The sequence below is a fragment of the Drosophila navojoa genome, chromosome X (assembly GCF_054131105.1).
Source record: "Drosophila navojoa isolate 15081-1374.11 chromosome X, UAZ_NAV_1.0, whole genome shotgun sequence".
Taxonomy (NCBI): Eukaryota; Metazoa; Arthropoda; class Insecta; order Diptera; family Drosophilidae; genus Drosophila; species Drosophila navojoa.
Genome location: NC_142895.1, coordinates 12,442,967 through 12,466,476, shown reverse-complemented (window position 1 = coordinate 12,466,476; position 23,510 = coordinate 12,442,967). Strand labels below are relative to the sequence as shown.

The 23,510-nt window shown below is 39.1% G+C and overlaps 6 protein-coding genes across 7 annotated transcripts; 4 read left to right on the top strand and 2 right to left on the bottom strand.

Annotated features, from left to right (window-relative positions):
* Window positions 1-752: 752 nt before the first annotated feature.
* LOC115564626 (uncharacterized) lies at window positions 753-2,313 on the bottom strand. The gene is made up of 3 exons (XM_030389175.2): window positions 2,089-2,313; window positions 1,889-2,021; window positions 753-972 (listed from the first exon to the last, which is right to left on the bottom strand). The coding sequence occupies exons 1-3, from the start codon at window positions 2,228-2,230 to the stop codon at window positions 840-842; spliced, it is 408 nt and encodes a 135-aa protein (XP_030245035.2). The 5' UTR covers window positions 2,231-2,313; the 3' UTR covers window positions 753-839.
* Window positions 2,314-5,197: 2,884 nt separating this feature from the next.
* Window positions 5,198-5,861, top strand: LOC115564623 (uncharacterized). The gene is made up of 3 exons (XM_030389172.2): window positions 5,198-5,389; window positions 5,465-5,597; window positions 5,660-5,861. Exons 1-3 carry the CDS (start codon window positions 5,284-5,286, stop codon window positions 5,760-5,762), a joined length of 342 nt encoding a protein of 113 aa, XP_030245032.1. The 5' UTR covers window positions 5,198-5,283; the 3' UTR covers window positions 5,763-5,861.
* Window positions 5,862-6,752: 891 nt separating this feature from the next.
* Window positions 6,753-7,298, top strand: ssp7 (short spindle 7). The gene is made up of 3 exons (XM_030389173.2): window positions 6,753-6,906; window positions 6,979-7,084; window positions 7,146-7,298. The coding sequence occupies exons 1-3, from the start codon at window positions 6,840-6,842 to the stop codon at window positions 7,258-7,260; spliced, it is 288 nt and encodes a 95-aa protein (XP_030245033.1). The 5' UTR covers window positions 6,753-6,839; the 3' UTR covers window positions 7,261-7,298.
* Window positions 7,299-8,448: 1,150 nt separating this feature from the next.
* On the bottom strand, window positions 8,449-10,091 carry CDK2AP1 (CDK2-associated protein 1). Its single transcript, XM_030389183.2, has 2 exons — window positions 9,939-10,091; window positions 8,449-9,862 (listed from the first exon to the last, which is right to left on the bottom strand). Exon 2 carries the CDS (start codon window positions 9,839-9,841, stop codon window positions 8,939-8,941), a length of 903 nt encoding a protein of 300 aa, XP_030245043.1. The 5' UTR covers window positions 9,842-9,862; window positions 9,939-10,091; the 3' UTR covers window positions 8,449-8,938.
* A 279-nt stretch (window positions 10,092-10,370) lies between these two features.
* Window positions 10,371-23,468, top strand: Klp10A (kinesin-like protein 10A). 2 transcript variants are annotated; one of them, XM_089263274.1, is made up of 5 exons: window positions 10,371-10,624; window positions 12,036-13,378; window positions 16,154-16,400; window positions 16,487-17,275; window positions 20,086-20,328. In XM_089263274.1, exons 2-5 carry the CDS (start codon window positions 12,249-12,251, stop codon window positions 20,164-20,166), a joined length of 2,247 nt encoding a protein of 748 aa, XP_089119400.1. In that variant the 5' UTR covers window positions 10,371-10,624; window positions 12,036-12,248; the 3' UTR covers window positions 20,167-20,328. The 2 variants fall into 2 exon arrangements, with proteins under 2 accessions (XP_089119400.1, XP_030245038.1); XM_030389178.2 differs by lacking the exon at window positions 20,086-20,328 and adding an exon at window positions 21,037-23,468 and having other exon boundaries at window positions 10,372-10,624.
* On the top strand, window positions 18,155-20,031 carry LOC149090614 (uncharacterized). Its single transcript, XM_089263277.1, has one exon. The coding sequence runs from the start codon at window positions 18,799-18,801 to the stop codon at window positions 19,810-19,812; it is 1,014 nt and encodes a 337-aa protein (XP_089119403.1). The 5' UTR covers window positions 18,155-18,798; the 3' UTR covers window positions 19,813-20,031.
* Window positions 23,469-23,510: the final 42 nt, after the last annotated feature.

The window sequence follows — 23,510 nt, the reverse complement described above, 5'->3', positions numbered from 1 at the left end:
CTTACTTTGAAAAATAATCATATGCTATTCAAATCTTGTAATAGATGGAATTCTTGGGGTTTAGAGCCCTGGCGAACCGTTTTACAGCGCATTTGGGATCTTAGGTCGTTGGTTCTCCGATCTGGCTCTGATTTGCTGCTAGCACAATTCGCATTTGAATTGTTTAATTGTTCACTATTTAGTCGGTCTCCTTCGGCCGTCCCCTCGGTAGATGCACGACCGCCGCTTGGTCCGCTCAGCTCTGATTGAGTTAATTGCGTTTAAAGTTGATTTTCTGATGCTTTCTTTCCATTCGACTCATCTGTTGAGCTGCCCTTAAAAAGCGTAAAAGTGCAGCCTATAAACACTAATTGAATGAATAATACTTGAACTACATTTGAGTTATTGACAAATAGAGCTGACTTTCAGGGGGTATATACCAGTATATAGCTGAGAGATAAGCGAGGGTGAGTGTCGAATACTATAATATCTCTATTATGCGTGGGGCTTTAGAAGAGTTGACCTTGACATAGATCAGCTGGGAGCGTATTTGATGAGCTCTTACTCTATAATATATTACAAGAAAGATCTTTAATTTGATCGCGCAGTTTCGTATATTCAATTTTCGAATCATCTCCCGGAGAACAGATCTCGCCTATCAATTATTTGATATTCCCTTGGAAAGGCTGTAACTAAGTTTTAAGTATATATAAATAATATTTATATATTTATCATATATAGATGTATTATGCATGTTTCACAATCAACAGCTGTTTCAAGACCAATTGAAAAACTGAAAGTTTATTTTAAGGTATTTGTAATACATAGGTATAAAATATGATATGCGTTTGATATGTTTATCAATTTAAAGGCTTTATGTCATTCGTATCCGGTTTCTGGCAAATCAACTTGGGGCAGCAATGCGGATAAATGCGACTCATATCGGAACCAATTTTACAGTTCTTCTCTGGCACCAGATTGTGTCGACCGCAACTATGAATGAAACATAGAGCATATAGTAGGGAGTTCATTTGAGAGAGAGAGAGAGAGAGAGAGAGAGAGAGATAAAGAAAGAAGGAAAGACGATTAGCAAGAGAGAGAGAGAGACGACAGCTTTGTAGTCGATAAAGTTTAGGTATATTAGTTGAAATGTTTTACAGGTAATACTTGTATTTTAAGAAATATAAATCTAAATAGGTAGATGGATATATTTAGATAGAAATATATAGATAGATAGATAAATAGATATTTAGACACACACATAGATGTTTAGGTAGATACGTAGATGGATAGATAGATAGATATATATAGAGGAAGATAGGAACATTGATAGGTAGATAGATGAAGAGATTGTTGGATAGACAGATGGAAAGATTGATAGAAGGATAGATTATTATATAGATAGATTGATAGATGGATAGATTATTAGATGGATAGATTGATGGATCGATAGATAGAGAGATTGACAGGCTAAGAGATTGATAGATGGATAGATTGATAGATGGATAGATTATTAGATGGATAGATTGATGGATCGATAGATAGAGAGATTGACAGGCTAAGAGATTGATAGATGGATAGATAGACTAATAGATTGATAGATAGACTAATAGATTAATAGATGGATAGATTAATAGATAGATAGATAGAGAAAGACAGATTGGCAGAATGATAGATAGATACATAGACATACATAAACCGTCTTTCCCACATACATAGATGTACATATAGAGTTATATATAATATTATATATGATGATATTCATATACATATGTAGTACGTCATATAAAAAAGTATACATGATATATCATGTATGTATAAATACGATGTATGACTTTGATATACAGCCTTGCATATATAAGTAAAACAAGACTATATTACAAACACATCTCGTATATAGGGGACTTACAATTCAATTTCCAGCACATAGTCCGGTCGACAGAAGAAGGACTTGCAGTGGCCCTCGCGGTTGATGGGCTTGTAGGACTGGTACTTGGGTATGGGCTGCTTCAGCTCTTCAAAGTAACATTGTCCCGGATAATCTAAATAGATATTATTAGATCTCCATCTCTCATTCTCCCTCTCTCCCTCTCTCTCTCTCTCTCTCACCTGGATGTATGGCACTGGGGCGATATCTGAGATCGGCAGTGCAATCGGCACAGAGCAAAGCCAACAGCAGCAGAGGCAGCAGCAGCATTTCGATGCCATGAGAGCCAATGCCCCAACCAGATCTTATGGGTATTACCACCATGGCAGCGAACACAAAGCCAAAGGATGGAGGCAAAGATAAAGTTGTTCAGCGGACGCCGAACGTGCGACTGAGTCAATTGCAATTAATTGTTGTTGCTTTTATATAAAATTAATTAATAAAGCTCGGCTGTAACTGTATCTGTGTATCTATGTATCTCTGTCGCTGTATCCGAATATGGGGCATACATACATATGCTGTAGCTTTTGTCTTTCTTGTGTCATTGTTGTTGTTGTTGTTGTTGTTGTTGTTGCTTTTGATCTAGTTTGCATTAATTAAGCACAAGCCGCCAGCCCTGAAAGCGAGAGTCCATTGAAGCGGGGGCGTCAACAACTAAATATACTACTTGAATGAGTGAATACTACGAGTGAGCGAGGTTGGCATGCGCGACGGGCAGATACCCTGCACGACCAGGGAGATCAAAGAGAGCGAGAGAGACAGAGAGAGTGAGTCTAACTGAAATGTAGTTGATATACCGAATTGAGCAAAAGTTCAGCCAGCGGGCCTGCTCGACTTGCCGATACCCTGTAAAGAGATATAAGCTCGTACAGAACATACGCCATATGTATTAAAACTGTATAATAAACGATTTCTACCATATCCAACTACAGCAGAGCTAAGCCAGTGGACATACTCGACTAGCAGATACCCTGCAAAATAGACAAAAGCATCTTAAATCAACTCTCATTGATTACAAAGCATCAAAAAATGTATTTACTTTAAGAAAAATAATAAGCTAGAGTAAAACTAGAGGGCATAGTCGACTATTAGATACCCTGTTAAATGTAGATGGCTCGTACAACGTGGTTTTCATTTATGAAAACTGAGAGCTAACTACTATCTTGAATTGAGCTAGAGCTGAATTGATATGCCCGACTAGTAGATACCCTGTTGGGAGAAAAAAGTTGATTAAGTAGGCTTTGATTGATTATAAAGCAAACCAAAAAGTTATTTACCATTAAAAAATAAAATTGACATAGTCATGCTCGACTATGAAATACCCTGTTACATGACAATAGCTCACTAAAGCGTAAGATAATGATTGAAGTGCAATGTAAATCACCTAGAGTAGAGTAAATCATGACGCATCATGCTCATTAGCATGATCGTCTTCCAGGCATCTCATTTAATGTGAGAGTTTGTTAGATCTTGGATATAAACGAAATCGAGATAAACTTGAGCAAGCGATGCAATATAGAAATAAGCTCGACTAACAGTTGCCCTGTTGCTCGCCTTCAGAATGATTAAATACAGGTTTTATTTTCAACAGACCTCACTTGATTCGCTTACACCGCTTATAGAGGCATAACGGGCATATATGGTGACTATATGTTAAATAAATGAAAGCGAAAATCTGTATAAAAAAAAATCATTTAGAGCCAAGTCAACTATGGCGGGAAAAAAGCTAAATTGGCTGCACTGCCGCTGTCCCAGTTGCTTTGCCAAGGTCAACCAAGTCTTATCAGCTTTATTTATATATGTTTATATATAAAGTATATAAACATATGCGTACCTTGATTTTCGACTGTTTAATTTTGAATGGGATTTACAAGTATAAACGCCCATTGAGCTAACTTTTGGTATAGCTCTGGCCTTGAAGAAGAAAGCTGAGGCTGCAGAAAAAAGGGGAATGAACAGCAAGGCTGATATAAATAGAGCGTATGAAGAGGGGGAGCGAGAGAGAGAGAGAGAGAGAAAGAGAGAGAGAGAGAGAGAGGGAAAGGCTCTATTTTATAAATCATAGTCATTCTTCTGTCTCTTGCGCAAAAGCCTATATACCCGTTCTAGCCAATTATTAAGATCTTTGGGTATAAAACAGCAAAAAAGAAAAAACAACAATGGGAAATCCGGCATCAATAACAGGTCGATGAGAGAATAGAAAAAATGCTCAAAGTTTTATTATGATTTATAGGCATTCATCACCCGAACAATGTGAATGTACATACATACATATACATATATGTATATAGATATACATATAAGTATATATTAGTATATATTTATAGAATAGGTATCGTACAAATTGTTTGTTAAGAGAGTTAGGGAGACGAAAATGCAAATGTGTTGTGTGAATATAGAAACTAATAGATTTAGAATAGATCTAGAGAGTATCAAAGAGGGAAAGAGAGAGCAAGATATAATAAAAATAATCAATAGTCGAGTATTGACAGAATTATGAGTAATCTGAATTGTTCAAATTGTCCCTCCCTCTCTCGCTCTCTCGCTCTCTCCCTCTCTCTCTCTCTCTCTCTCTCTCTCTCTCTCTCTCTCTCTCTTAGTCTTTGCCTATTTTGTATCGGTATTTCTCTATTGTCTCTCTCTTATATCTCACTTTCGATTTGTGTGTCTTTACTTAGCTCTCTCTCTCTCGCTTCATATCTCTCTCTTTCTCTCTCTCTCTGTCTCTCTCTCTCTCTCTCTCTCCCTAAACCTCTTCTTATCTATGTCTCTACGTCTCTGCCTCTTGCCCTCTCTTTTGCTGTCTTTATAATTCCTTCTCTGTCTCTCTCTCTCTCTCTTTCTTTCTCTCCCGTTATCTGTCCTTACGAGTCTCTCTTAGACTCTCTCTCCACTTTGTCTTTCATTTAGTCTCTCAGTCTCCCTCTCTCTTTCCCTCCCTTTATCTATCGCTCTCTCTTTTTCTTTCTATCTCCATCCATTCTGTCTCTCTCTGTCTCCCTCTCACTCACACGCATTCTTTCCCTCTCTTCTGCTTGATTCATAAACTAGAAACTATTTTATGCAAACAAACACAATAGAATTATCAAAAGGCTAAGGCCCAGTGAGCATTACGAGACTAAACCGTGTTACATTATATTTTATACTATATCCATATACGTATACCTATACACACAAAGATACATATGTAAACAATATTTTCGCAACAAACAAACAAAACTCGGAGAACAGCAGCAAATTAAAATGAGAATGAGAAAAACAAAAACAAAACGATTTAAAGAGCCGATAAGTTGAGCTGACGATGCTCAGTGTCACATCTGTTGCCTTATAAAGCGAAAGTTCCCACTGTCGAGCCGCAGCTGAGCTGGAACTTGAAGATGCGCAAACTGGAAATATGCTGGATTCCAATTGGAATATGCCTAATGCTGGCGGGCGAGCTGCAAGGCTTCAGCACACAGTACAGGGGCAATACGAAGCATCCGAGTGAGTCTCTGGATCACAGATCATATGTATATATGTATGTATGTATGTATATTTATGTATGTATATCCACTTTAGCTCTACCGGAGCATTGCTTCTATGCGGAACTGAAGCTGGCCGTGCCCCGCAATGGAACCGTCTATCCCGTCGATGTGTTTGACTTTTGCGCCAAGGTCTATTGCCGGGAGGACTATGTGCTCATGATCAAGCAGTGAGTCGCGGCATCTATAGGCTACTATATCTTATATCTAATCGACTTCTATATATCTTTAGCTGTGATCGCATGCAACTGGCGGACGGCTGTTATTTCACGCCCAACGACTATACGAAGCCTTATCCGGATTGCTGTGCCATGCGCATCTGTCCAAGCCAATGATGATATATCCCCTATCCAATTAGAATCTATGTATATATGTATATTATATTATACAAATTATATTTATATTACAAAATAACAGGACTTCAAAGACTTTTAAAGTGAACATTCCAATTGAATTATATCTAGGCACATAGATCTTATTGGATGTGTGTATAATTTCTCTTATAGGTTCTATCTATTGGCAATTTCTATTGAATTGACCCGATAATTGCTAATCCAATTGAGTTTACCCTACATTAAAATAAGCTGTAAATTATTTATATTCATTAATCAGGTGCTAATTGGAGGTGATTAGAAGTCTCAAACTGTATTTAAGCGATTCCGTGTTATTGAACGACACAATTCCAATTAGAATAAATGTGCAACTGATCAAATTAGTTCAACAAATTATTTTTGGTATTCCAATAACTGAACTTATATTTTCCAATTGGAAACCTGATTATATATTGGATATAGCCCAAAGAAGTGCATGTAAATTGAATTGACACATTTAGCTTAAAGCTAAGTGACAAGCGGTTGGCTCTTCCAATTGGCGTGCCATTGTCTGATTAGATGAGTGACAGACAGACGCAGGCAATTGAGTAGAATTGTAAAGCTCGCCTGAGATATCTCGAGAAACGCTCAAATCTGACACAGAAAAACGCATTTTTAATGGGCATACAAATAGGTAAATATATATGATGCGAAGATCATGTGAAAGATGTCCAATTGGAAGTATATATACACACACATATACAGGTAAATTTCAAATTTCAGTGCGAGACTTCGAGGTACCGAACTGTAAAGGAAATACCCAAATTTAACAACAGATGGCTTCCATAGAAATATTATGGATTTTTAATCTATATAAATCTATATAAATCCGTTTCAATAATTTGTTTTTAGTCGCAATAAAGTCTATCAGCGACTCGAGCGACCTCTGCTAAATCGTTGCCCAGGTCAGAGATGCTAATCAATCTGATAAACCAGACACTATATAGCTGATAGCTCTAGAGCTATATAATTGACGGAGCTCGAAGGCAGATCATGCAGTTTCAACTCAAATTTTGAGCTTTACGTTAACTATTTCCCATTATGAAGACGGAGACAATTGTCCTGCTTATTGTGGTGCTGGGCGCCCACTCGCTGCTGGTGCTGGGCGGTAAGTCGTGGCTGAGTTGCTCTTCAGGATTTCAATAAACCTACATACATATATGGATTACATTCTTATTAGATTGCCTATTTGGTGGAATGAATTTGAAGGCGGAGGAGAGCTATTCGCTGCCAGGAGAGTGCGTGCAGTTCACCTGTCAGGCAGGTGGTGCTATGACGGGCAAAATGTAAGTGAACTTTTGTGCACAACTGTATGTATACCCTGTAAAATTTGTTTCCCTCTGATAGCTGCCCATCAGTGGGCAGTCTAAGATGGCCCTGCAAGATGGTCGAGGATACCAAAAAACCGTTTCCCCTATGCTGTCCGTACATCGATTGTGGAGAGAAGGATTTAAGACTATAGAGAAGGATACAAAATTAATAAATGCAAAAACCGTAACATTTTCAAAAGTTTCATAATCAACAAGTCTGGCTACACGCAACGATTGTCACAATGTCGATAAGTTCTGTTAGATCGAATGGCCTCAGTTTCGATATGTTTTGATTGCATATTGCACGAATGCACTAAAAAATACCGAATCACAAAAATGATTTAAATAACAATGCCAAGATGTTTTTTTGCCAAATTTGAATTGAATAACTGAGATATCATGCATTTATCTGTCAAAAAGACGATCTGTCAGCACGCCTAGGCCCAAATGTCTGAGCTTCTATTTAGTTTCCATTGTAAATTCGTAAAGGAAATTACTTTTCATAGTTTTTCATTTTTTTACAAAACCAGAATTTTTTTTTTAAATTTGTAACCGTAAATAAGTTTCGAATTTTAACAAAACAGATACAATTACCATTAAAATTACACCAACAACATGTGTCTTGACTGCAAGTCCTAAAAAGGTAAATACAAACTCTTATATATTATCTGTATTCTTTGCTTTTATTTTATAAAAACCAAAAAAATCAGTTTATTCGATTCTTCGGCTTGGTATACACGCTTGAACTTATTATATATGCTCGTATATAGATATATCTGTATATATATATATGTATATATGATTTGCAGACAGATCCGTACTCTATATAACAAATGTATATTATGCATATATGGGCATCTATATATATCTAAAATATCCGTGCAATTTGTCCTGATGTATATGCATACATACATATATGTATGTATATGTATGTATGCATGTATGCATTTCGAGTGTCCTATTTTTAAAGCTGTACAACATCAACGTTTGGAACACACAATACACGCAGGTGAAACTTAGCCTAGGCTTATGCATAAGGATATATATATGCATATAGATATAGCTATATATATATGCATATACATATATATTTATATATATATCGAAAATGCGAAGCTATTTGTGGCTCGCTTCAAATCTGTATACATATATGAGATATATACTTATATATATATTGTATATAACATACACACATACATATGTATATATATATAACCTGAGCTAGTCTAAACATTTTTAACTATGGTCCGACGGCAATCCATTTGCCAATTTTGTAGATCTTCGAAAGAAACAAAACAAAATAAAAATAATGCAAGAACTAAATTGAAAACATAAAAGAGTTAGAATTCGCTATTGTTTAATAATGAAATATTATAATCATAATAGTTTTACACTTAAATAATAATTGAAAGCATTAATCAGTTAAAGCTAACGAGCGCAGTCAATAGCTCGCTATCCGTCACTTTAACAAATTACTTTTAGCAGGCACAGTGAAAGCAAATATCATAGCCAAAACATCGACGGCCTTGAGCATGCTGTGCTTGGAGTCGATTTGGTCACGGATCGATCTCAAATAGACGACAACATCGCTCAAGGTTCTCCTTCGATTCATGAAATTGCAACGTAAAAGTAATAGAAGAAGGAAAGAATAGAATCGTTACAAGAGTCTGGTCACACTTAAATGCTAGATTCCTTTTCACCATGCCCATGTTGAGTGCGTGTCTTGTGTAGTGCAATGTAGAGTTCTCTGATTGTAGTGTTGTGTGTAGTAATCTAGTGTGTAGCTTAATCGGGTGACTTTAGCTGCGGCATGCCGCACTCCTCCTCCTCTCATTGACGGGCCGCACGCTCCGTTTCCATGAGGCACTCGCGCACCAGGATGCGGGCATGGACAATGCCACGCTTCAGTCGCTCCGTCGAGCTTCGCGATCCCGTATATGTGGGACGTATATCACGGCCCATCTCCTCGATCACCGCCAGCAACTGGGCGTACTTGCTCAGGCCATTGCTGCCGACACTGCCCGCTGCCGGCAGATTGGCGGTGGAGGTCAGCGGTGTGGTGATGTTCGCCGACGTCTGAGTGGTCACCACTGCCGGCGACGTGGATGGGGGCGGGTATTTGAGCTGGGATTGTGTCAGATTCAGGCCGAGATTAAGGTTAACAGCATTCCCATTGCCGTTTGCATTGCTGTTGTTGTTGATGTTATTATTGTTACTGTTGTTGTTATTGTTGCTATTCGTGCCGGTGCTAGAGAGATTGCGACCATTGCTGGCCGCTGCTATGTTGGCCAGGGATAGAGCCGCCGCCGCTGCTGCAGCGGCAGAGGAAGCGGACGGCGTGGCAGTGGTGTTCGATTGCTTCTGGAGCAGGGCGAGCTGAGCCTGCAGAAATTGCGGCGAGTATTGCAATGCGGCAACGGCGGCCGCAGCAGCTGCGGTTGCTGCAGCGCTACTCGATGCATTTCGATCACGTTTACTGCCACCGCCGCCGCTGATGGCGTTGCTATTGCCGCCGTTGTTCACATAGTCACTGTTGCTGGCAGCGCTGCCAGCGCTGTTGTTGCCGCCGCTGCGCGAATGATGTATAGCAGAGATTTGAATTTGTGGCTGCTGCTCGCGCTGTTCGCGCTGCTGCTGATAGTTGTAGAAATTTTGCACCTGCGAGCGCGGTATTGGTGTCACTGTGACGTCACTTAGCTTCGATTCGACAGCCTGTATGTCCATGATGTCCATTCTGCTGCTTCGCTGCTGTTGCTGCTGCTGTTGGTATTGGTATTGCAGTCAATTGCTAGTGCATGTCATTTAGTTAATCTTAATTGTTAGTACTAACCGTATACGATTTGCAAATGAGACGCGTTTTATGTTGTGCAAAATTTTTACGCTTAGATTTTTCGTTGCAATAATTTACGCTTTCTACGCACAAACAAATCTATTGCAACCACCACAAACAAACATGTACACAGGGTTAGCGTTTTTTCTGATATCGGCATATCGATATATATTCGTGTATGCACTTGTCGTTTTATGAAATGCCGAGAAATACCAAAACATACCAGACGTCTTGTTAAGCAGCTGTTGCACTTAAAGTTAGTTGAATTGACTTGAGTATGCATATGTAAAGACTTCTATTGCTAGTCCTTTTTAAAATGCTTCGAAAAAATAATTGTAAAAATAATGCTTACTTTTGTTGCGTACGCATTTTATATACTTATTTGATTCTAACGGACAGCCGTGTGTCGGCGCACCAGTGCTGTAAAATACACGCTATGACTGGCTGGCACTAAAAGAAGAGAAAGAAAAAAAAAAACAATGGCGAAGCAAACTCTGAACTAAAATTCTGTTGTTGACATCTGGTCGCTTTGTAAATTAATTTCGAACACACTCTTGTGATATCTAGTTGTGATTAATTCCAAAAAAATATTAAAAAAGAATCTTTTAGTAATTTTATGGATTGTGCTATTAAATAGTTTTTGAAGACGAAGCAGCGCGTGTGTTCAAATCAGCGAGTGTGTCGAGGTGAGCGTATATTACACGTTGTATTTGGTGCAACGCCATCCGCCGCCGCTGTTTCAGTCGCAGTCGCAGCAGAAATAGAAGTTTTGCAAAATTACAATTTCATTTCCGCGTATATGATAGAGATATGCGTGCATGTATTTATGTGTGTGTTTGTTCGTGTGCATGTGCATGAAAGCCCTGATGGCCTGTGAAGCCCAATGTCTTTTGCTACTGTCAATATGCATATGTATGTGTGTGTGCGAATACGAATGTTTTTCTATGTGGGAGCCGCAGCCGTCAGCTACTGCATGACGTAAAGCTATTGCTACTGCTACTGCTGTGGCCGCAACAACAGCGTAACAAGACACATACATACTTATATACATATGTAGTTTATAGAGTGTGTGTGAGTGTATGTGTAATTAGCAACGTAAAGCTGCTGGCATTGATTAGCGGCTGTTTTGAGTGTTTTTGGCACTTTTACACGCGCCTTATATGCATATATGCAGGCATGCATGTATGAGAGAGCCTGCCTCTTTGTGTAAGTGTGCAAGTTACAAATGTATGTGATGCGTGTGAGTTTGTGTCACTGTCGCTATGTGCCGCATACGTTAACAGTGTTGCACAACGCCGCTCTAAGTGCATGCAAAAATCAAATCGGCGCACAAATCACAATTGGGCAAAGCCTAACGCCGCGTCGCTGCACATAAATTTACCAACATACATACATGCATATGTGTAATTCTGTGTGTGTTAGTGACTTGAAAATCTGTGTATGTAAATGCATATGTTTTATTTTGTTGCTGTTATCGATAGCGAAGCGACAGTTGGGCATTTGAATTTTGTGTGAAAACATATACAAAAGCACGCACACGCACACATGCAAAGGCGCGCTGAGCGACGCCGTTTATTTTGCGACCTCGACATAGAAGAAGCCAACGCCAAAGCCAAAGCCAAAGCAGTAGTCGTCATTCCGTAGCAGCGGCAGCAGCAAGGCGGCAAACAGCAGCAGCCATTTTTGATATATTGCTGTCTCGCTTCAGCATTTCGAACGTTGTTATTTGATTTTTAGTTTTTTTATTGTTATTGTTGTTGGAAACCAAGCAGCAGCAGTTGATGTGAGTAAGCGTTGACTGCACTGTCAGTGGAACACAACGTTCAGCAGCATTTGACAATTTGCCTCATTTTCGACTTTTGTACGACCGAACACAATAGAAAATATTTCAAAAAAAAAAAAAAATTTTTTTATATATTTCTAAATTTATAACATTTACAATTCAAGAAAACAAAATTAAGTTTAAATAATTCAAAAAAAGTAATATTTCGCTTAACGGAGTCTGATAAATTGTTTACTCCAATATATATAAATAAGTATGTGTGTTTACGTTTATAGATAATATTGTTAATATAAATTTCTATTCTATCCATGCAGAGAACGATCTAAAGGGAGAAATAAGACGCACACACAATAATCGCGAATCTGGATTTGGATTTAAAATTGATATAAACAACAGCAACAACAAAATATTTATATATATAAAAATCGCAGCAAGGTCTTTAGTAGAAGGCTGAGCAAGTATTAAATACATCAACACAAACAAGAAGAAGACGAACATCATCATCTACAACTGTAAGACCATTATCAATGGACATGATCAACATCGGGCAGAGCGTTAAGATCAAACGCACCGACGGCCGCGTCCATGGTGCCGTTGTATCCAAACTGAATCCATCGGCACGCTGCATCACCGTCGAGTGGTATGAGCGCGGCGAGACAAAGGGCAAGGAGGTGGAGCTAGAGGCCATACTATCACTGAATCCAGAGTTGGCCATGGGCGATCCCAATGAAATGCATCACACAGCGCCAGAGCCCAAAAAGCAGGCCACAGCCCCCAACAATCTCTCACGCAATCCCACACAATCGGCCATTGCCGGCGGCGGTGGCAGCGGTGGCGGCAGCTCAACTGCACGTATGACCATGACCGGCACACAGCTGAACAAGATCAGCGAGGCTAGCAATCGCGAGATGGGCGCACAGTTGGGCAACAGCCAGAGCGTTGGCAACATGACCGCCGCCTCGGTGGGCGCCAGCAATAATAGCAGCAGCGTCGGAGCCACGGGCGGTATGATGCGGCCCCGCTATGCGCACATGCAGCTCAATAGCAATGCACAGACGCGCATCGCATCGGCGGTGTCCAGCAACAGCAACAGCAACAATCTGATGAACGAACGCACCTCGATAACGGCCACAACAGCGGCCGCCTCGGCTGCAGCGGCTGCTGCGGGTGGCGGCGGCGGCGGCGTCGGCGTCGGCGGCAGCACCACAAACAACTCGAATAATTCAACAGCAGCCGGCGCTCGACGCAGCCACGCCCTGAAGGAGGTGGAACGCTTGAAGGAGAATCGTGAGAAGCGTCGCGCTCGCCAGGCCGAGATCAAGGAGGAGAAGGTGGCACTGATGAATCAGGATCCAGGAAATCCCAATTGGGAGACTGCACAAATGATACGCGAATATCAGAATACCCTGGAATTTGTGCCGCTAATGGATGGACAGGTGGTCGACGATCATCAGATTACAGTCTGTGTGCGCAAGCGTCCGCTCAGCCGCAAAGAGATCAATCGCAAGGAGATTGACGTCATATCCGTGCCCCGCAAGGATATGCTCATGGTCCACGAGCCGCGCAACAAAGTCGACCTAACCAAATTCCTAGAGAATCACAAATTCCGTTTCGACTACGCGTTCAACGATACGTGCGACAATGCTATGGTCTACAAGTGAGTACCGAGAATCTCTCTAGAACTATATAGTATATACATCTAAGTTAACTAAAGCATACATATGTGGAATATGAGTTCTTTATGTGAGTTATAGTCTGGAATAGAACATTCGAATTGGTCTTGGGAACAGGGCAATAGTATTAGATGAAACAGGTTAAATATCATATAGAGCTAAACATTAAATATCATATTGAAATTTATCGTATAAATGTAAAGCCAAATAAATAACGAATACAGTGAACATAAAGGATCTCAGGATAGGTTAAAGCTAAACTGATTGAAGAGATTTTCTTAAACCGATATTTTTTTTTTTTATTTCAACAATTTTAATAATTCCTATTGTGTAAATAATAATTTACAAATTTCAATACATTGAGCTCTAATATTCTTGATCATTTAACTATTACTTTTTTTTATTAAATCAGTTTTTATTTGAATATTTTACAAAAATGATTTTTGTTTTTCTATACTCTTTATTTATTTATTTATTTTTTTTTTTTTTTTTAATGAGATCAACATTTCTTAAATGAGTCCTTGAGTTATTAAGATATTTAATGTGATATTTATTATTTTAATATGATTTATTTTATTTGTTTTATTTTATTAGGTTTTTTTAATATAATTTCTGAAAATATTTATTAGTTTTCTAAGTATTTATTTATTTATTTATTTTTATTTATTTTTTTTTTTTATTTAAAAGGGGGATTCATCGCTTCCCTTTCATCTTTGATTCATCTCCTATTTGAAATAATATCATATTGTCTAGTATAATAATTGTTTCTATGCTAACAATTTCTCGCCCAGTTCAAGTGAATATAATTTTTAAGCGCATCGCATTTAATATATGTATCACATACAGTTGCCATAGAAACCATCTCAGAGAACCCGATATGATATGAAAAAAAGCCAACAATTTCCATTGATTAATCATATACGAGTTTTGCTATAACAGATTTCGGTTGATCTGCAAATTAATTTGCTTTTGCATTGAGCTTGGCATATGTGATGTCTCGCTTTATCCTGTGGCCGTCCTTCTCTAGCAGATGGCAAGTAATGCGAACAGCTGTGCGTTCTTCTTATTGTAACTGTTGTTATTTTTGTTGTTGCGTTGGCGACACACGAAATGCGCACAAGTTCAGCTCAATAGCAATAGCAACAGCAACTGACTCACAGAGCGACTCTCACACAGGCAAACGTATCGCACACACATGCACGCACACTTGCTTCGTTAAACCGTTCGCTCCCGAAATAGCCAAGCTGTGCCATTCTTCTTGTTGTTGCTGTGTTTCTTCTTGTTGCTGCTGGTGTTGTTGTTGTTGGTGGTGTATGACTAAACGCAAAAAGCAACTCCATCTGTTTAGTCTGTCCGCCCGTTCGTCTGTTCGTTTGTATGTCTGTCCATTTGCCATCTCGCTCGCTCGGTCGGTCATTCGTTTTGTGTTTCGTTTCGTTTCGTTTAAATTCGCCTCAATGAACTTGGCCGCGTCTCGGCTTTGATTTCTCATCGAAGACGCCGAGCAAAGCAACTGGACACTGACTGAGGCAGAGGGCATATTGGGTTGGCTGCAGCATTTGTTCGCCTGTATTAATGCGCTGCCGACTAGCGTATTGCGCAGTCAGTCAGTGACACATGCGTTTATTTCGGGTGTTCTTTTTGTTGTCTTCTTTCTCTTCAGCTGCTCGGTTCAAAAAGTAACCGTCGTCACAGCAATTTTTTTTCCCAAGTGAATGAATTGAAGCTCATTTCATTTCTTACTTTGTATCTGTCTCTGTCCCTGTCTCGCCTGGGCGGATTAAATGAGGCTTTCGATTAGAGCTGCTGCCGCCGCCTGTTCCTCTCTCTCGTTCTGCCCCTTTGCACCTCACTGCCTTTGGCACACATTTCTAATGCCGCTTCCTTCCGGCTTTTTGCGCATGAGTCAATGGCATTAAAAACTGCTGCGCCACGTACTTAAACTACGGTGAAATTTAATCATTGAATTTGATAAGCGCTGCCGTGTGAGTTTCTGTGTGTGTGTGTGTGTGTGTGTGTGCGTGTGTGTTTACAGCTGTTTAATTATAGCCGCAAACCACATTATGATTTTGTTATACGTAAATATACAAATACATTAATATATTGATGCAATTAGTTTATATTTAACTATTATTTGATATTTACTTTTTATAGCTTTAATTGAAGAATGACAAAGATATTTGCCATGCTTTAAATTTGTAGTATAGATAGCATTATCATAGCATGGAAGGCATATAGCTTCCAATTAACAGATATTTATGGTTTCTTATAGTATATGAAACATAATGGATGACACTTCATTGCTTGAGGCGGTATAGCACAGTAGATTTTATTAGAGAAATATGTAAATACTTAAATATATATTATATATCCTTATAATATGAAATGGAGTTAAAGTTCCTACAGTTGAGCTACAATCATAATGAGTTCTAGGCAAAGCTTAACGAATTATGCTTTCCATAAACTCAACGAAGAAAGCAGCTTTCTGCTGAATTGTATGATATAGGGGATAGCATTTTGATCCTATGACAAGATACAGCTAAACATGAACTTAAGGAACGAGAAAACAAAATTCAAACATGTTAAGAATGTTAGTTCTAAGCAGAAAAGGTTTTCAAAGAACTTAACGAAGAACTTTGACGTAGGATTACTTGTATATAAACACTTTAGCAACACCCTTAGCTAAATTTGTATTATATTGTTTCACATACGTGCAATTTATATACTAATTCTTCTCAATTTTTAACTCTAATTTCCAGATATACTGCTAAACCTTTGGTCAAGACAATTTTCGAGGGGGGTATGGCCACATGCTTCGCCTATGGACAGACTGGCTCGGGCAAAACACACACGATGGGTGGTGAATTCAATGGCAAGGTGCAGGACTGCAAGAACGGCATCTATGCCATGGCCGCCAAGGATGTCTTCGTCACACTGAACGGGCCCCGCTATCGCTCGCTGAATTTGGTCGTTTCGGCCAGTTTCTTTGAAATATACAGCGGCAAGGTGTGAACATACATACATATATAATACATACATATGTATATCTCTCTGATAGTTGGCCAGATATTAATATTGTGTCGTCGTTACAGGTCTTTGATTTGCTCGCTGATAAGCAAAAGCTGCGCGTCCTGGAGGATGGCAAGCAACAGGTACAGGTCGTCGGCCTCACCGAAAAGGTGGTCGACAGCGTCGAGGAGGTACTGAAACTGATACAGCACGGCAATGCGGCACGAACCTCTGGCCAAACATCGGCCAATTCAAATTCATCGCGTTCGCATGCCGTATTTCAAATTGTATTGCGTCCCATGGGCAGCAGCAAAATTCATGGCAAATTCTCATTCATTGACCTGGCGGGCAATGAGCGTGGCGTGGACACATCATCGGCGGATCGCCAGACCCGCATGGAGGGCGCCGAAATCAACAAGTCACTGCTCGCACTGAAGGAGTGCATCCGTGCGTTGGGCAAACAGTCGGCACATTTGCCATTCCGTGTCTCCAAGCTGACGCAGGTGCTGCGTGACTCGTTCATTGGGGAGAAGAGCAAGACGTGCATGATTGCCATGATATCGCCGGGCCTGAGCAGTTGCGAGCATACATTGAACACATTACGCTATGCGGATCGTGTCAAGGAGCTGGTGGTCAAGGATGTGGCCGAGGTCGGGCATGGTGACTGTGAGCCCATCGACATGGACGAGGAGGAGGAGGTCGAGGAGCAACAGCTGGCCGAGCATGGCGTTAACATGGCCCCACAGTCGGCCCATCATCATCATCACCATCAGCATCAGCAATCGCTGCAGCGCGGCCACAACAACAATAACAACAATAGCAAGAACGGAAATGCCGCCAACATGGATCTGGCCATGCTTAGTTCGCTGAGCGTAAGTATATCCCATTCCAAAGATTGTGCAACCAGCTGGCGGCTTGGCCGTCTTGCATATGCCCCAAGCCACAGTTCGTGTGTCCCCTTCCCCTTCGTCGTTTAAGCATAATCTAGTCATTAAGCCTAAGCTAGTTGTATTAGGCATATTTCGTTAGCCTATAGCATTTAAGTTCGACTAGTTATTAGCTGCCTATATTGTAAGATTTAGTTTATTATTAAGTTATAGAAATTTCCGCCAGATGGCGTCATGCATATATCCTACTGATAAGAGCTTTTGCCATAGAGTAGCGAAGTTTTATAAAAATCGCAGCAATTGGCATTGCCTCTGATATTTTAATACTGCACTTCAGCTCAAATGTCGCTGACATGTGCAAATTTCCGCCAGATGGCGTAACTGTTTATTGAATATTTCAGGGAAATATCACAGTTATATATGCAAATTATGATATAGGACTTATTATATGATTAAAAACCATAATTTAGCGTAGTTCATATTACTAACTTCTTTTTCCTAAAAGAATTTAATTTTTAATTTATATATATTTTTCTTATATTATGTATATATTATACCAAGATCTTGCTACCAACTTAAAGCCCAGCTCGGGCGCCATCTAAATTACCTAATTTTTTGCCACCAGATGGCGTATGTATAATATTTGAAAAGTACTTTGTACTTGGTCCCATATCAATATTATATAGAAAGAACTCGTAGATCTCTACGATCTAATCCATTATACTTCCATATTGGTGACTCTATATAATTGCGTGTGATTTCCGCCAGATGGCGTCTTAGATAGTCCCCTATTGATATTATATAGCAAAAACTCGTAGATATCTACGATATAATCCATTATATACCCATATTGATGATTCTCTAGATAGTTGCGTGCGATTTCCGCCAGATGGCGTTGCAGTTACCCCTAATTCAATATCATATAGCGAGAACTCTGTACGATCTAATCCATTATACTTCCATATTGGTGACTTTATATATAATTGCGTGTGACTTCCGCCAGATGGCGTCTTAGATAGTCCCCTATTGATATTATATAGCAAGAACTCTTAGATCTCTACGATCTAATCCATTATATACCCATATTGATGATTCTCTAGATAGTTGCGTGCGATTTCCGCCAGATGGCGTTTCAGTTAATCCCATTTCAACATTATATATCAATCGAATCCCTTCAACTTTGCTCATATTCAGTAGTAGTCATAGAGAGAACTGTCAGAGAGAGGTCGATCTGTCATAGCCGTTGGTAATTCAGTTTCATTGTAAATCGAGCACTCACACCAGTCAAAACAAAACCGAGAGAATATACACTATTGTGTATATTCAGAAAACATTTAGTAAATCTTGAAAATACTCGAGCAATCGTTAGCATCGGACATTTTCGAGTGGTTCTCCAGCTGAATTCATTCCTCCCTCCTGCTTTGTGTGTGGCTGTGAGATCATCTGTCAACTGTCTGTGTGTGTGTGTGTGTGTGTGCGTGTGCGTCCGTGGACAGGGCCCAATCGATATGCAGCGCGCGACCAAGAGCAGCCTGCTGCAGGCCGGCAGCAACATCAGGGGCATTGCCACACCGCGTACAGGACGCGGTGCAGCAGCTGGAGCCGCAGCTGCACCAAAGACGAATCATGCCAAGACTCACGATGCGGGCAAGAAGCCTCAAGTGGCGCAGCGCATGAGCGTCGAAGCGACGCACGCCACAGGAATCGCCGCAGCAGCTGCAGCAGCTAAGCAACGTCAAATCGCCGCCGAGGCAGCAGCCATCAAACGTCACTCGGCGGCATCATCGGCTCTGGCCAGAGATCGTGGACGCAATGCTGCCATGGTGAAGCTGGGAGGAGGAGCAGCCGCCGCTGCTGCCGCATCTGGTGTGGGCAGAGCAGCGGCCACAACAAGTGCCCATAGCAGCGTCAAGGGTCGTGCCGCTCAAGATGCCAAGCCGACGTGGAATCGCAACCAGGATGTCCATGGCAAGCAGATGACCAAGAAGCAGCTACAGCAGCCATCGCAGCCGTCGCAGTCGCCGCAGTCGCTGCCACCGCCACCGCCGTCGTCGCCGAAAAATACAAAGAGGCTGAAGAAACCCCAGCCGGAGCTGAGCTATCCGCAGCCGAGTTTCATGGGTCCGGGTGGCGGGCAGGTGCTCACCAAGCCGCGACGCGCCTACAATACATTCAAGCGTTTCTTTGTGCCGCTGCTGAAGCTGACCACGCCGCTCGACTTCCAGCAGCTGCGTCCGGCCGGGCAGCGCTATCTGCAGAAGCTGCAGCGCCACCAGGCGGAGGAGAAGCGCAACAAGGCCGCGATGCGCCATCTGGTGGAGGCGACGCGTTCGCTGCTGCCGCAGTGGCTGCCACTGGATGAGCTGGTGCCGCCGCCGCCGGAGTTTGCCGACAAAGATGAAGGGGAGCACAATGCCTGGAGATATCGCATCAATCGCACCGACACCGTTACTTTGTGCAGTTTCCCAACACTGGAGCGACAGATGCTGGTGCGCGAATACGCCGGATATCTGCAGTCATAGGAGGCGACACCACGCTGTCAATCCGTCTATCTGTGTGCATGTGGGAGAGAGTGATCCCCTCTCTCTCTCTCTCTCTCTCCATGTGTGTGTGTTTGTGTAAAGCTCAGAGTTAGTTCCCATTCGATTTAGTGTTGTCACGTCCGCTTGTCAAATGTCTGCTGTGAGGCGAGTTTAGTTTAGTCTTCCCCTCTCCCCTGCCCCCTATCCCTTCTCTTCTCCTCCTCTCCCTTTCCTCTTGTGCTCAATTTGATCATTGCCTATTTCTACCTCTAGACTCGTAACCGCCCCAAGCCAAAGCTGCCAAAGCCGTTGGTCAATCGTCCACCTCGAAGCCGCTCATCCACAAGGCCATAATATGTATACATATAATATCATAACTATCTATATCTATAAACGTGTGTGTGCATATGTATGTAGGTATATATATCTATATATGTTTGGCTGAGTATATAGATATATATATATACACATATATATAAAAACAATAGTAAAGACATACGGAACAAAAAAAAAAGAAAAAAAAAAAAAAAAATAATAACACCCAAAAAAAAAAAAATGAAATTCTTTAATATATAGACAAATGGATATAGATATAGGATATATATGTATAGTTAGGCAACGAAATTGTCATATGTACATGTTCCCGTGTATAGCCATAGAAAATGATCTAGATATCTATATCTGTGTACAAGTATATAGAAAGATAAAGATATATATCTATATCATTTTCCTGGTATATATATACATATGGAATTACTTTAAAGCTGTCTCATTCAAAATTCTGGACGGGGGAAAACTAGCGCACAGGCCAGCCCAAGCGAAGTCTGACCCAGATTGGGAGATATATATATATATCTTAAGAACTTTGACAAGCGGAGTAACCAAATTGCATCAATTTCTAGCGTAGTGTGTGCATGTATAGATATACATATATACATATATATATATATCATGTATCATATATTGCAATGTATATCCCATATGTATATATATATATATATGTATGTATATCTATCTCTTTCTATGTGCAGCGAATGTTAAACTGTTAATGAGATCAATAAAAAAAAAATGATTGGCATTCATTTCAACCCAAGTCTAATTATTAAGATAGGAATATTATGTTAATCCTAAGTAATCTAGCGCCTAATATCATAATATTCATGCATGCATATTCACATCCAGCCATAACTATATCAATATCAATATCGTCAATGGATTTTACAGGAACATGAAATGTCCGAGGAGCTGATCGTACAGCATCAGGCTATCGATGATCTGCAACAGACCGAGGAAATGGTCGTTGAATATCATCGCAGCGTGAATGCAACGCTGGAGAATTTCCTAGCCGAATCGAAGGCCTTATATGATTTGACCAATTATGTGGATTACGATCAGGATGCGTATTGTAAGCGTGGCGAGACAATGTTCTCGACCCTATTAGATATTGCCATACAGTGTCGCGATATGATGGCCGAATATCGTGCCAAATTGGCCAAGGAGGAGATGTTGTCCTGTAACTTTAAGCCAACCAATAAGCGTTAAATGCAACACACTCACACACACACACACATACACACAATCAATACCCACACACAACAACAACAACAAGAGCAACATAAGCAGCAGCAGCAACAACACCACCAAGAACTACTACTACAACAACAATAACAACAACAACAACAGCTATGTCAGCTATATAGTATTTTTCATTAACTTTTTTCTTTTGTTTTTTTCTTATTTTCTTTTTAATTTTTGTAACGCCCCACATTAACTTGTTTATTCCAAATTTTGGGTCAACAAATAATATCCTGACATATGTTGTTAACTGGGCAAACACACACACACACACACACACATACGCAACGTCAACACACTCGAACAACGTCAGCTAAAGCTAGTTTTCCCTATGCAAAAATTCGTTTTTGTTTTCGTTCCATTTTTATTATTTTTACTTTTATTTTTTATTTATTTATTCAATACTTTCTTTTTTTTATTATTATTATTTATGTTAAATTTCATTTATCGAGGCATTGTTTCAACTGCACAACAAGAATAATAATAATAATAAAAAGCAAACAAAACAAAACAAAACAACAAAAAAAACTTTCAAAAAGTCAAAAAATCGAATTTTGCATTCATTTGAATAAACGTTAAAGACTTCACACGTTATGCAACACTGAAAAACCACACACACACACACATACACACATGAGCGAACAGCAAGGACCATCCGCAACTCCAGCTGCAGTATTTTTTGTTTATTATTATTTTTTTTTTTTTGCTCGCACTTGAAATCATTTGCGCTCTCGCTCACACACATGGCAAAAGTATGTTCATACAAATAGTAGGGCGACTAAGCACTAAATGTTAGTAAAAAATAATTGATGAACTGAGTATCATGAACTAAATGAATAGCAATATATGTTAATCTTAATAAAAATTGTTTGAAAAACATTTTGAGTTTATCAGTTAAGAACTGCTTTTATTTTTTGTTTTTATCTAACATTTAGTGCTAGGTCGCACTACTATTAAAAAAAAAAAAAAATATATATATATATATATATATATATATATATATATATATATATATATATATATATATATATATTACATCTAGATCAAAATGTGTGTGATTTTTTTGCTTTCCTCTCTTGGTTTTGTGTCAAAAAAGACATTTTTATTATACACAAACAAAAGCAACTAAACACATAATTTATATTTAAATATATAAACTAAAACAAAGAAGAGAAAAAAACACAACTAACTATGAGATTCCATTCATTAATTTTCTTGCTGTCTGATTACATTTAAAACTATTTAATATTTACAAAATGTATTTATTTAAAAAGAAAAAAAAAAAAAAAATAGAAAACAAAAGCAAACTAAAAAGGAAAGAAAAAAATGGCCACAAACTGTATTTAATTTGTATTAATTTATTAAAAAATAATAACAAATCGCACCAAAATCAATTACGTATTTCTAAAAAATATTTGTTACTTCAATTAAATATAGAAAAAAATAGATTTTTTTTTTTTAATATATTAAACTCCTTTTTTTTTTTGCTTAGCTTTAGTTGTTGATGCAAAGAATTTATGGAGACGTCAAACTTTTCCAGTCGATCTTCATTTTATATATATTCTACAAAAGAAAACAAGCTATACATAACTCTGTCTCTCTCTATAGGGTCTTTATAGATTTATAGATCTATTTAAGCAACGACTTTTTGGCAAAGAAAAAAAAACACACTTTTTAAGTGCAGTTGAACAGAACTTTTTTTATTTTAATAAAATTCGTATGCATTTCTTGTTTAGCATTATATATATATAGTTATTTACTAATATTTATTTTATATTTAATGCTTATCTAACAAAGACGATAAAAGACACTGAAGAAAACAAAATAAAACAAAACGAATTAAAAACTGCTTTTAAGAGTAAAGAACAAAATAAACCAATTTATATGGCAGATCTGTTGTAGCTTATCTGTGCTTTCACCTAAGACAATTAACCAAAATTCCCCGCCCAAAAAAAAAAAAAGTGTTTAAAGGAATTTATTAAATTTTGTTATTGATTGCATTTCTCTTAAGAAAATGGGCAGAAACAGGTCCTACTTACTATAAATATAATAAAACAAAAAGAAAAATGAATAAAAGAAAACTAATAGATTTTTTTTAATCCGCAGAAAAACATGTTTTAAAC